This window comes from Neopsephotus bourkii, unplaced genomic scaffold (assembly GCF_033783945.1).
Source record: "Neopsephotus bourkii isolate Nb327-2 ecotype Australia unplaced genomic scaffold, CSIRO-AGI_Nbou_v1 NB_457, whole genome shotgun sequence".
Classification (NCBI taxonomy): Eukaryota; Metazoa; Chordata; class Aves; order Psittaciformes; family Psittacidae; genus Neopsephotus; species Neopsephotus bourkii.
Genome location: NW_026900959.1, coordinates 1,427,874 through 1,442,257, shown reverse-complemented (window position 1 = coordinate 1,442,257; position 14,384 = coordinate 1,427,874). Strand labels below are relative to the sequence as shown.

Below are 14,384 nucleotides of genomic sequence, written 5' to 3'. Positions count from 1 at the left end.
GGGGATTGTGCATGTGTACATATATATCTCAATGAAAGTTGTGCAAGGACTTTGTTACCAAATCCTCACCATGTTTGTTTTCCTCCGTTTTGTAAAGCAAGCTGTAATGCTTTTTTAAAATCTTGCTGTGTTTGATAGAGCTTAAGACTGCTACTGGTTATTCAAGACTAAGATGAATAAAGATGCTGTGCGGAATGTTGCAAGTGATATGGATACTTTCCTCAAAATGTGATTAACTTTCTGTGTTGAGACTGAATCAGTAATACTATTTTCTTTGTATATAGTAGCAGAAAGTGACAAACCTGATATGACAGAAACTCCTTCTTCTGCTAAAAGGAAGGTGAGTTTAGTGGTGACATTTGTTCGTTCCATTTTTAACTTCTTCAGGCAAAATTGTTACATTTATAGCTCCTGGTGCTTGTAAGCCTGCTTTACAGGCTTAGGTATGAGGGTTGTTTATATCCAGGTATATGGGGATATATCATGTTAATGCAGATAATATCTTAAGGAAATCCCATTTTTGAGTGAAAGTGGTTTTCCAGTTATTAAAAACATTTTTGGTTATGGTCTAATGCTTAAATTTATTATTGAATTTTCCAGGAACTTTCTTAAATAATCTGACAATATTTAGAAGATTTATGCATAGACAATCATTCGTAAGCTTAGGGTCTTCACTCATGGGAATCTAAAAACTTAGAATCACAGAAAATTGGGGAGAATGGACAAAGTTTTCTGTCTGATTTTTCTATGTGGTTGAATTTCTTTGAGTCACAGGAACATGAGGTAGGGGCTGATAAAGTCAAGGTGATCGTACAGCCTGTGATGACTTCAGGTATCGCTGAAAATGTGGCACTCAGCCTAGTGCTGAAGCAATTCATTCATTCCAGTTACCCTGGCTGCTAGCCGTAAGGCAGACACAGTATCAGATGGGAATCTCTTATAGCTGAAGATGAACATTTTTGCTTTTCTCATTAGAATCTCCTCTTTGTACTGTACTGTGTGAGAAGAATAGCTTTGTAAAGCTTTAATTTCCAGTTGTCAGTGTCTAGCTCTTAACAGCATCATCTGTGAAATAACAAGACTATTGCAATGTGATTCTTGTGACACATGAACCATGTTTTAAAAATAAGCACGGCACACATGCACCCAACAGCTTCAAATTCGTTTTGTTCAACAGTGTAGCACCATTTCAGAGGAGACCGATTTCAGCATCTCAAAAGCCACAAGTAATCTGAATGCTAAGGATACTCAAAATCCAGGAAAGAACAAGGTTCAAAGACAAAGGAATGTAACCACGTCTGCTGCCAAAAAAACACAAGTAAGTCGGCCGGTTGAAGCTGGTGATTTTGCCTTCATCTTTGAATTTGGACACTCAATGCAAGTGTCTCTTCTTGTGTGTTCTAGTGATTAATTTGATTTAATAAAGGTTTTCTAAAGGGTGCTGTTTCCTGTTGCTGCCTATATTCTCTTGTACAGTAACGTTATAATTACACTATGTTTTATTCAGCCTTCTCCATCTTTTCAGAAAGTAAAACATACAGGCTATGGGAAAAGAAGAAGGAAAAAAGTAAATAAGTCTTTATATGGGGAGAGAGAGATGGCTTCTAAGAAACCTCTTCTCAGCCCTATCCCTGAAATTCCAGAGCTTTTCTCTGCCTCATCTTCAAACTCAACAAAGGCAATTGCATTTTTTTCAGGTAATATGGTTTTCAGTTTTGTTTCGCCTTACTCTTCCTGGTCCTTTTAATTTTTTATTTCAACAGTTACATAGAAAAAGTGTTGAGGGTTGAGTTCTGTGCATAGGTAAAAGGCTCAATACATTTTTTACTTTTAATTGTTTTTGTAATAGTAGAGTCCAGAGGATCTAACAGATTGCTAATCTCCAACTGGGTAAGTTTAACTCCTGTTGGACTCCAATGTAAAGCTGACTTTGCCTTGATGCCAGTATTTTCATAGTCTTTAAAAGTAGTAAGTTGGCCATGAATAGTGAAGTGTTTCTACACTGCTTTTGTGGGATGGTTGTTTAGAAGGTTACTTGTATGTAAATAAAATACTATAAAACTTGTGTTGTAGTATTTAACAAAAAGCTTTGTCCATTCACCATTAGAGTCAAGTAACCACATGCTTATTCCAATCCAGAGGACGTACTTTTAGAGGATACCAAATCTGGAAATGCTGGCAAGGATGTTCAACAGAAGCTGGTGGCTGAAGAAATAGGAGGAAAAACCACCTGTGTGATTCATACATTCTCAGGCTCTGAGGATCTGGATGCAGGAGAAGCCAGCAGCCCCAGTGACACAGTGTTCCAGGTGCCAGAGGGAGATCTGGAGCCTGTGTCTGGCAATGAACAGGAGGTAACTGATAAGCTGAGGAATACTGCTAGAAAATCAGAATTGTGCTTGATGTTGTTGAATAAAACAAGTAATATTTTGGGGAATTAAAAACCTGGGTGATTCAATATTGGAACAGGCTGCCTGGAGAGGCTGTGGAACCCCCAGCCTTTGAAGGAGGTATTCAGAACTTAGAAGTGCTTCATTCAGCAGAAGTTTAGTCCACATTTCAACCTTCAGGATTCAGTGCGTTGGTTGGGGTGTTTTGTGAATGACAAGACTTAGCAGGAAAACAGTTGCATGTGTTTAGTTGTCAGCTCTTTGGAACCAGGTTTTTGTGGGTTACATTTGCCTGTATTTACAAAAACAATTTCTTTCCCCAGTTTTCAAACATGCCAGATGCGAAGTGTGCTTTTGATACATCTGACCATTTCCAACAAGGTGAAGAGACTGCCTGTGTAAAAAAGGCAAAAGAAAGTGGTTTCTTGATAGAAAATTGGAAATTACGAGAAAATCTCCTCAATGAGGCAGAGCAGCTGACAGGGCTGGAGCTTCTGAACCAACAGGACATGAGTGAACATGCAGATGCCCAAAGAACTCAGTGTCCACAAAAGGATTCAACAAGAAGTGGTCCATCAAGAGGAAGAAGAAGAAGAAGCAGCAGTGCCATGTGTTTTCTTCCCATGGGAAACTCTCTTCCATTTGCTTCTTATAATGTGGAAGAAATCTTCTCTGCTCCTCATCTAGAAAAACAGAAGAGTGACAACAGTGGTGGAATGAGAGTGAGGCGCAGCATGAGACTACATAAAGGTGCAGAAACTGAAGGACTTGCATGGATTGAAGTACCCTGTGAGATCCAGAAGAACCCTCCCCTGGTAGCTTCTGCTTGCAAAACCAGGAGAAGGACAATAAGCACATCCACCTTTACAGAATCTGAGAAACTTCACCATAAAAGACAAAATCTTCTCCAGTTTTCAGCATCAGGGAAGAACAATGACTCTGTTAATCTTGATGACGGGCCTTCCAAAAGATGGAGGAGGAAAAGCATGTGTGAACTCACAGCTCAAGAAACACGAACTTACTCTCCAACCCGGAGAAGGAGCAGAAGACATTCTGTATACAGGAAGGACAGAAGTAACCAGAATCATTATGATGAACTAGAAATACCTCTTGAAAATAACATTTAGTGAGGTTTCATCTGATTGTCTAAAGTGAAGGTCAGTATTAGACTCATGTTCTCTCTCTTAAATGCTGTTTTCTTCTCTCTCCCACTTACGTTTCCTTACTTACTATTTCTTTCTTAATTTTTCTGAATAACTTTGAAGTGATTTTCCTTGTCTTGATGCCTAAAATGCTTGAAGATCAGAACTGTGTGGAAAACCTAGTTTGGCTGAGAGCATTGCTCTGGTAGACAGTCATGGCAGGTAATCGGGAGGATAAAAAACTTCTATCATGAAGTGGATTTGACATCACCCCTTTGCTATAGTCTCCATCCTTGCTTACATGTTCTCAGAGTTTGTGCTCTCTACAGGTCAATAGCAATGAAACACTGCTAGTATTAGAAGAAAACTCAAGTAAGACAATATACAGAATTTAAGTAACATTGATGTGCATTTGCACACTTGTTATTATAGTCTGAGATTTTCTTGCTAAATCTTTACACTTGTGGTACCTGCACAGCAGGCTGGGATTTTAGCCTTTGGAGCTTGGTTGTGATGATTCAACTGGATGTGTTTAGCAGACCACCTCGCTCCATTTGCTCCACTCAAATGCACAGTAAGCGTAGGAAGCTGCTAAACTGGACATGTGTCAGCAAATGTGTGACTCTCAGTAAAGAGGACTGAACTTGATAGTTCAGAAAGTCTGTGGTGACAAGTTAGTTTCTAGATAGGGCTCTTTCTTTTGAAAGAACAGGATTCAAGCTTAAGCCTTTGTTATATTTTTGAAGTTGAAGTAGATAAAATGTCACTTTGTCTTTAGTAGTTATAGCATACTGTTGTAAATTATGCCCGTCCAGCTAGAATTGCTTGAAGTGTCAATGTTTCCCATGTGCTTGAGCATTCCTTATAAATTGCTTTTGAAATCTGCATGATTTTTTTTTCCAGATTTCAAAATTATCCTAAAAAGACCCCTTAAGTTGCTCTGCAAATAAGAAAGAAATCACTTCTGGCTTAAAGGAGAGGAGTAGAAGGCGGGGAAGCTGTTACCATCTTCTGAAAAGACTTTGCTTTACCTTCTGGGCATGAGCAAGGGTAGAGGCCCTATAAGTAAGGCTGAGTTTTGTGTTAGAATTAATGAATTCTGTTTCTGCTGTGAAGGTTGGACATTAGTGGAAAAAAAATTAAATCTTTGTCATATTTAAAACTAATTTAAAAAAAATAAATTGGTTAAGGAGAGTGAAACATTCATCATACAGTAAAGCTGTGCTCCACCTCTGGCCATGTCCAAGCTTTGGTGTGTGTGTGTGTGTGTGTGTGTGTGTGTGTGTGTGTGTGTGTGTGTGTGTGTGTGAACAGTGCATATCCTCCAGAAGTTGACCTCTTGTCTTTCTGTTTTCATTTTTCTAGTCTGAACAGTGTAATAAAAAGTGATGACTGTAGGTGGTCTCCTTACACATTTGCTGTTGCTTTCATTTGTCATCCTGTTGTGTTTCAGCCATAGTAAAATACCTGTGCCAGCTTGAAGGAAATAGCTTTCCATTGCAAATGATCTCTGCTGTGACCTTGGTTTTAACATTCTTGATGTGGAATAAAATACTTTATGTGCTTGGCTGCTTTTACAATGGTTAAAAGCAAACAGAGCAGTTTAATTTTTTTATGCGTGTTTTACTTTTCTCTGCAGCCATCATCAGTTTGTCCCAAGACAAGAATTCCTAAAGGCAACTTGAAAGAAACTTCACTACTTAAATGCTGTTTATCTTATGCCACTTTAGAAATGCTGCTGAAGTTGCTGCAGAACCATTTTGGTTGGAAAAGACTTGTAAGATCAAATCTGTTACCTGGCGCTGCCAAGTTACGACTAAACGTGTCCCTCAGTGTGACATCTAAACATCTAAATACCTCCAAACCCAGTTTTCTTGATGTTTTATTTTGGGGTTTTCTTTTGTGTCTCAGTGACTGTTTTAGACTGGGAGACAGAAGGGTGATAGTTCCTTGGGTTGAACTGCTTGCAGTGCAATCTGATGGTTTACCAGGAGAGGGCAGTCTGACATGAGCTTTTATGGTTTAATATAACATGCACATAACATACACGTAACATACTAGCTGAGGTTCAACTTTAAAGCTCCTGGAGATTAAAGCTAATAATAGCTGCTCCTTGAAATGAAAACTAATAATAGCTGCTACTTCTGACATTTAAAAAATCAAGCCAGCAACTGTGCTACACATCGAAATGAATTTGGAAAAGTGAAACTGCTGTACTGTATTCAGGTATGACTTTCCATACAGAAATCACGCTGTGTTCTTAAACATGGTAGAGCACTGCAGCTGTGTGTGATGCTTGAGGGCTTAACGTGAAATGCTGCCTGGAACATGCTTTTCCTAATATTGCTGTCCTATGCATCAGTTGCTGCAGCCCTAGAAGAGAATTCTCTCTTGAGGTTTCTTGAGTGGGAAGGCTAAGTGCACTGCAGATGTGAAGTCAAGTCAGAAAGAGAAGAGCAAGGATACGGAGAAGAAAACAAAGCTTGGCTTTTCTTCATGGCAGAACTTGCCAGGTTGGAAAAGACCGTTAGGAATTAAATGTAGATGCTTGATGGCACTTTGCATGGCTTGCATGAGGATGAATCTGGATCCTACAGAGAAATTAAGAGGTTGCAGTGAATGGGACTTAACCTGGAGAGAACTTGAGAGGAGAGGAGTCTTGAGTTATGCAGAAGGTTGTTGTAAGGGGGAGGTAATAATCTGTTCTCCATATCTGTACTGAATGGGACAAGAAATAATGTGTTTAAATTAGAAGAAAAAATGTCTCTGTTAAACATTAAAAAAAAGTTCCAGCAGCAGAGGTGGTTGATCATGGGAATACATTGCCTTGGGAAGTTGTGGAATCTCCATCACTGGAGGCTTTTAAGAACAGATTAAACAAATATCTGTCAGGAATGACATATGATCCTTCCTAGGGGTAGGGATAGGGCCTGGATGGCCTCTTGTGGTCTCTTCTGGCTGTGTTTTTTGATTGCTGGAGATTAGGGTTGCAAGAGGTGATTTGGGACTTGCCTAATAGCTAAGACCTGAGGTAGAATCTGTCATGGAATAGGGAGCTGGAGGACTGCTAACACTGGGGGCTGTTTAGCATGGGAAAGAACTGGGGCACTTGGGAGAGAGCTCTTTATGCAAGGCTAGCAAAATGCTCCTAGTATGTGGAACATTCAGATCTCGAGTGACTCACTGCTCTTCCTCAGAAGATTATAGACTCCTGAAGTTGTGTAACCTACAGCTTGGTGTCTTTGCTGTTATACAGGAAGTGTAGCAGCAGAATAAACAAAGCTGTCCCACTTACAGGTTTGCTTTTCTACAAGTAAGTTAACATTAACCTTAGAGTGACCAGCAACTTCACTATCCCCATTCAATCAAGAGCTTTCTGAAGACATCTCTTGGCTTCATTGCCATATTGGGGTATAGGGATTAAATTCAAAGTGTATTGTGAGCCAGTGGAGATGTGTTGAGATATTTTAAGTTTGGAGTCCTACTTTTCGGCTATTGATGTGCTTTCCAGTGCTAGTCTTTGCCACCTTGGACTTGGTGACTGTTTTGTATTGAGCTCCATGTCAGTCTGTGTATTATAGTGGCACTTAAACCTATGGAGTTGACCAGTCTCATCTACTGTCCCTGCTCTTCTAAAGGGAGTATTTTTCCTCTCTTTAGAAAGTTGTTACAAAGCTTACTTTGTGTTTAAAAGTACTTTACTAATGTTAAGTGCTATATTGTATAGGCTTTAAAGGGCTTCAAGTAGGATAATAGCATTCAGTGTATATTGCCCAATAATTGCATTTACCAGATTGCCATGTAATTATCATGCTCTGACTGACAGAAAGGACAAGTGTGGCTCCTAGAAAGCCTGATGATTTTGCTGCTCTGTAATTATGATGTTGTTAATAGGGAAGAGTAATTACACATCACTTGCGCTATCCTGTGAAGTGCAGGCTTCATACATTCTCAGATAGCTGAGTTCTGAGTGGTAAGAAGTATTTCACAGCTGGCATGGTCTTTGCTTAAACTTGCTTAATGTGAGGTAGAGATACAAAGAACAACAGTATCCACACCTGAATTCTTCAGGAAATTTTAAAGGGAAAGTATTAGTGTGTTCCAGGAATTGTCTTATGCCAGTATTTTGCCATAATGAAGATGTGCAAAAGTGGAGAGGATATGACCCAAGTTTTCTCAAATGGGAGTTAATGGAAGTAGTTTTCCCAACCTGACATTCATGGTAAGTGTGTTGGGGGGGGGGGGGGGGGATATAACAAGAATTGTATGTTTTTTCTGCTTTTTTTCTTAAATGTCAGTTGTATCTAAAGCTTTACCTGGTCTTTAGTTTATTCTTCTCAGCTTGCTTTTGACTAATTGGGCCATAGAAGGGCATACTGAACCACCTAAGCGTGGTATATAAAATTCACTATTGTATGTTCATTTATTCTAGCTGCTGTTTAGAAATGCACTAAAAAAACTGTGTTTTACTTTTCCACCTCTCACTCTGAATCCTTTAGCACTCTGATACTTCACTTAAACCTGAAAGGAGTTTAGTGATGAACTGATCTGTGCCCAAGGAAGCAAACAGAAAAGCATTGTTAGATCCGTGTACAGGGAAATGGAGAGAGGAAGGGGAAAAAAAGCACCACTGAAGTATGTCAAGTGTTGCTTAAGCACACAGAGCAGGAGAGGGCAGTGAAAGAATCCTGTTTTCAAGCTGCTAACAGGTAGGTGAGCAATGGAAATCAATCTAAAACAGTAAAGTGTAGTTGGGTATTCCTTCAAATTGCACGTTTATAAGAGGAGGAGGTAAACAGTGCAAATCAAAATGCTTTCACTTGAAACAAGGTAAGGTCTAATTTCACTGTGTCCCAGGAGGAAAGATGAAGTTGTGCCTGTGACTTACAGACAAGAAGGCTAATGTATTAGTTTTGTAATTAAGTCCTGTAAATTGTGCATAACAGAGCAATGAACTACTTTAGCCAGGCTTTGGAGGGGGAAGAAGAAAAACCTGTGCGCGCTGGGAATGAGGGCATGGAACATATTCCCTAACTCAAACCTGAAAAACCTGGTGTTAGTCTTGGGTTATTTCCAGTGACCCCTTGACTCCCATCTTCCTGCCCCCTGCACAGATTTGGAACTGGTCAGCCAGTTCTGTTTTTGGAAGGGAGAGGAGACAGATATAATGAATGGCTTTTATTGTGCAATATTTCAAAACCTTTTTGACTGCATTCGGATGGGATGGAAAATGTTCTACCCTGCACTGCAGCCAAAATAAATAAAACATATTCCCTAAACCTGGATGTGTGTTTCACTCAAACTGGCAGTAGTTAGAGCTCTACTCTGAAACAAGAATTCAGTTTGACAATTTTTAGGCCTTGTTCAGCTGAATGTAACAGCCAAAGAAAATACTTGGAAAAAATTAAATAATACACATATTTACAGCTTGCAGGTGGCATTAATTTTTTTGTGGCTCATAGTATTTAGTTTTAAGAATCCCTCTTAGTTGGGCTAGATTGGAGAGTTCAAAAAATACATATTGTCTCTTTTTTAAATTAGTTTTTTCATTAATGAGAATAATCTCTCTGAAGGAAAATACATTTTATGGAGCTCCCTGATGCGTGATAAATAGTTGTGATTCAAGGCTTTAAAAGTTTAGGGTCTACCAAGAAACTGAAAAATGTACAAACACAAGACCCAGCAAACCAGCAGTAAAACCTCCTGACAGGAGCCTGCTATGCACTGGCTTCCAGCTCCACTAAAGCTTAGTTTAAATACCCTGTTATGGAGCAGGCTTACTGCTGGTTTTTGCATTGCCAAGAAGTTCAGTGAAATTCTTGCACTGTGTTACTGGGATACTTCACGTTGTGCAACATGTTTTATAGCCCAAAGAGCCATATTAATAATAATTTTTAATTTGGGCTGTGAAGGAGTAAAACTAAATGCTCAGAACAGCCACCTTGCCCAGACAGCCTCCACCCTGCAACCAAAGCTGTTATTTCTCACAATCCCACCCTGCAAGCAAAAATCCCTTTGAACAAATAATATACAGAACTCTTAATGATTTTAAGTACATAAATGAGCCTCATTTTTTACATCACTGTGATCAAATCATTAAAGATTACAAACAGGGTCTCAAAATCCAAAGAGAAGTTGCAGGAGTGGATAGACATCATTCTTTCAAAGCCCTAACGATGTCGTGAATAAACAAGGTAGGAATCAGAAAATTGGGCTTTTTGTCCCCTCTTTGATCTGCGTTGGGTTTTGTTCTGTTCTTGAATTAAATTGTTACTCAGTTTCCTTGCTCTTTGTCTTCTATTTATTTGCCAGCACTTGTAACATCAGGGTGAAAAATACGGATCTAATATCACCATCCATTAAATCAACTGAGTTATACTGAAGACACTTCTGAAGCCCTGTTTCACTCTGTCATAAATAACCTGCCTATGTCAGACAAATGTTTGGACAAACAAATGCACTTAGTTCCATGTTCAGAAGGTCAGTAATGTTGAGTTCTGGTAGTAAATAATATTCACTAATGCAAATCTATTAGGGTTGTAAGGGAATTCACATTTGAACTGTGACTTGGATATGTTGAGTATCCTCGTGTGTGCTATTGAGGAAAAAGTAATCGTGTGGGTACAAATATGAATGATGAATAAAAAGCTCAGTTTGTTCTCCCCTCAAGAAAAAAGAAAATATAAGTACCCATGGTGTGTTTTGCCAGGAAAGCTTTGTAAGGTTTATATAAGGAGTAGGTAATGTACATGTAGCTTATCTTAATTCCAAGCATTACATAATATAAGCTATGGAATATAAGTCCAAATGTTCACTTTACATTTCTCTTTTGCATCTCCTGCTGCTTGCTTCTCACAGGAGAAGAGGTCTGTTGTACCTTGTAGAGATTCCCAGTGCAGAAGCACTGTGTTCCACTGCCTCGGCTTTGGAGTGTTCTGCCCTCTGCTCTGCCTCGCTTACCTTGCTTCTCTCATCCCAATGCTTCCTCCTCTTGCTCAATACCCCAATGTCCAGCTCTTGCCAGTCACGCAAATGAAAGTTGCCTCACAGAGTGAGGATCCAAAGGGGGAAGCCGAGCAGTTGGTAGCACAGAGAATGGCTGCACATGCAAGATACTTCAAGCTAAGCAAATGGGAGCATTGCTGCCAGGAGCTTTTTCTAATGTTTGGCATAGTGACTCTTAATAGAGCCACAAAGAGCCACAGTCACAGCCAGATCTGTGGCGTTAAGTGCCTTGGAACTGCACCTTTGTATAAGAGTTAAAGCAAATGATAAGGCTTTAGGCAGAATTAAATATGTGGTTTCACACTGACACACAGAATAGCCAATGTCTTAAGTTGGTCTTCTTTTATTAGCAAAGAAAATCTCTGCTTCTGAACATTTCTTTTTTCTCATTCCACTAAGGATCAGCAAGGGCTTGGGACTTGGGGTGGTAGTTGAGGAAAAGCCTTAAACCAAATCCTGAAACTTTCCTTTTCCATATTTTTAGCCTGTCTTTCTTCTGCTTTCAGTATTGAATGCAGCACAACTACTATGACCGTGCCAAAAGCTGTTTAAACAATATTAAGATGTTTTCTTCAAACTTCTCCCTAGGAAGATACTCTTTTTCAAGAGGAATGTTTTCCCTGGAGCATTACATCATGAATTGGTTCAGTTCTTGGAGTAAGAAATTGGACCAAATGGTGGAGAAGGTCTCCAGGGGAAACATACTTAGGCTGTTAAGTATTCCCACCAGAAAGCTTAGAAACCGCTTACATATTACCATTCTGTCCACATTTAGCCTTTCACCTTACTGCAGCTGAACAGAGGGGAGGGGGGCTTAGACTTTTTTTAAGGAAACTTGAACCTCCTTTGTTTTTGTCATTACATTTTTCCCCCCTCTTATTGTATCTTGTGAACTGAACTCTAGGAGTGGAATGTCTCATTTTTGACAGTAAAGCTGCGGAAAGGTGAATTTGTTTTCTATGCAAACTGCTAACGAAATCTTAATTATGAAAGCTTCCTTGGAAACTCTGAACTTAGGGGTTTTTTTAAGGATTAAAAGGAGAAAAAACTCTGAGAAGACCAGAGGATGGAGGGATTTGGGTGGATCAGTGGGACAGCAGCCATATGAACAATGTCTGAGCTCTAACAGTATTGTGTTTCCTCTTGTGTGTGGACTGGTTCCCAATCAATGAAAGAGGCACTTGGTAAGATTTCTTATATCAAATGAAAATCTCGGAACAAGGAGAAGTATACTCCTTAAATTTAGTAGTGCAGATCAACAGATTGAGTTTCTTCCTTGCTCTGGTAAAAGCTGATGAGTTTGCAGTTTCACAAAGCCCCACAGTTCGTTTTGCAGACAGACAGTTAAGGAGCTAAAAGCAAGTTGGATTTGGAAAGTTTTGAACTGTTCATCTTTAATTCACACAATTACCTTACAGGATATAAAATAAAATCACATCCCAGTGTAATAAAACCTAGAAGAATAACTTCCTGGACAGACGTGCCCCAGGACAGGACACTTGATGGTTCATGAGTGGCTTGAATTGGACCATGGAGCTGAATTAGGAGCCTCCTGTGCTACTTCTGAGTCACGTTCCCATTGTTTTTTTGGGCAAACCACATTCTAGTGCCCCAGATTTGTTTGATGGGCAAAGAGAGACTTTTTGTATCATGAATCTTTTGTTTGGCACCTTCAATCACTCCTTAGCAAAACAAAACCAAGCAAAAGCTTAACTGAGTTTGGTTTTCTCACTCAAAGGCTATGGCACTCTATAACCATAAAAGAAGGTCAAGCCCTATAGGTGATTCCTCTATTCCTATTTGATATCTAATCTTTCTAAGAAGTGTTTTGTCCCAGGCAGACTCTGTTCTTAACAAGAAGGATCATGAAGCTGGTCCAGTTGCTGAAAGACTGGCACTGAAACTGGCGACTGGAAATTGGCACAGGGTTTTAAAAGACTTTTGCCAAAACCCATGAAAATTATGTAATCATATTAAACATGCACTAAATACACTGTGCATATTACTGCTGCATTCAGGTTATGAAATCATTTAATAACAAAGTGTGTAGTAGATATATAAGATTGTAAGAAGAGAGGGACTGTTCTGAAGCATACTGAAATCAGAGGAAATCCTGTTGGCTGCAGTGGGTTCTAGATGGGAACATCCAAGTGGTACTGTATTATTTCAGTAGGGGAAAAGCATGATTAAGATCAGCACTTAGACCTGTTGTCCAGAACTGTGATGCAACCACCTCTTCAGATGTTTCATTTCTGCCACAGAAAAAATGCAGCAAACTCAGTAATAGCACAGACTTCTGACACTGGCAATTCCCAGAGCGTCTGAAGCCTCTAAGGCAGCAGATGGGCTGCTTGATCTGCAATACTTCTGCTCTCTCCAGAGTGACTGACAAGTCATGTTAGTGTTCTTCTCTGGAAACAAAGCTCAGCATAACAGCGATGAGGCTGGACCAGAACTTCTACTGGAATTCCCTGTATGCTCCATGGAAAATAGTAGTCCTGTAAAGGTCTCTACTTGGAAATTACTTGGGTGTGGAGAATTGATGTTCTTAGGAGTTTGAGAGATTATCACCACCAGTGAAGTTTTGATTCTACTGATGCTTCCATTTTAATTCACAAACTCATTCCAATTCAGTTCCTTTGCAGCAGGCCCTTTTTTTGTTTCACATCTCCCACATTCTGTGGCTCAGAATATACTTCTGCTTAAAACCTCGGAGCTCTTACACATCTCTAGTAGAATGGCCACTTCATCTTCCTGCTGCTGCTAACAAAACGTAGAAAGATAGATTTACTTTTGCTTCCCTCCTCAGCCAGTTTTTCACTGCAGAACAAACTTCGAGAACCTGATTGCACCAGATGATTTAGCTCTATGGCCAAATAGGCCCTGCTTGATTAAGATGGATTGTAGCTGTATTTGAAGCAGTAGTAATTAAGGCTCCCATGGCAAGCAAGGAAAAATAACAAATTAATCTAATAAGAGCTTATGGGGAACTCTTAAATTGAAAAGAAATCCAAAATTCCGGAACACTGGTAAAATCTGTTTATTAAAGCTCATAGAATTATTACAATCCTATATATTTGTTTTGTATTTGTGTTGAAATCTGTAGCTTTTAATTTTAAAAATACTTAAAATTGTAGCGGAAACTGAAAGCCTGATTTTTTTGGCACAGAATAGACACTTTCAGTTAACTCCCAAGATCTCTTTAAAATGAGATGACCTATATTAAGAGTCTATTTCTAATAGGTTTTTTTACACAATACATGCAGCTGATAGTGCCTTTCTATCACAAGAATCTATCTGGATTGCATCATCTTTAGTAGTAAACAACTTCTTAAAATACACTGTAAATAAAGACTGTGAGATCTAATAAGCAGTATGAGGTCTCTTGGTCCTGAGCTTGTGTTGCTCATGACACTCCAGAGCTCTCTCGATATCGCACAAGTCTTTTCATAGTTTGGTGCCTCAGTTTCTATGTGTGTTCAAATGAAATGAGCACCTCTTGAAGGCAGTGGAAAGTACATTTACAGTGTGCAAAAGCTTTGACATGATCATGGAACTGTTAGTGGGTTTAACTGATTCTATACCAATTCTAGCTCGATGTGCAGAGGTGAAGCATTTAATGTCTGGTGGTCAACTGCACTAATGATCCTGCTCTTCAGGTGCAGCTGACAGAAAAAGCCCAAATGATTTAAGGGTGGTACTACTTTGAGAAGAGAGGTGGCTTGTTCAGCTTTTTAAAGTCCTTAAGATAATGTCTTTTATATCTATGATTGATTTATTTGATATTTATGCAGTTGGCAGTGGGATTTGAAATATAACATAAGCACTTCCTGAGATGTCAGTACTC

The 14,384-nt window shown here is 39.3% G+C and overlaps 1 protein-coding gene across 1 annotated transcript in view; it reads left to right on the top strand.

Annotated features, from left to right (window-relative positions):
- CDCA2 (cell division cycle associated 2) overlaps window positions 1-14,384 on the top strand; it is a 251,906-nt gene that overhangs the window by 7,209 nt on the left and 230,313 nt on the right. Inside the window, exons 11-16 of the mRNA XM_061349735.1 lie at window positions 288-340; window positions 1,178-1,318; window positions 1,526-1,697; window positions 2,140-2,354; window positions 2,714-3,547; window positions 4,436-4,794. Of these exons, the coding sequence (XP_061205719.1) occupies window positions 288-340; window positions 1,178-1,318; window positions 1,526-1,697; window positions 2,140-2,354; window positions 2,714-3,517 (1,385 nt within the window). The 3' untranslated portion in view covers window positions 3,518-3,547; window positions 4,436-4,794. The remainder of the gene's footprint in view (window positions 1-287; window positions 341-1,177; window positions 1,319-1,525; window positions 1,698-2,139; window positions 2,355-2,713; window positions 3,548-4,435; window positions 4,795-14,384) is intronic.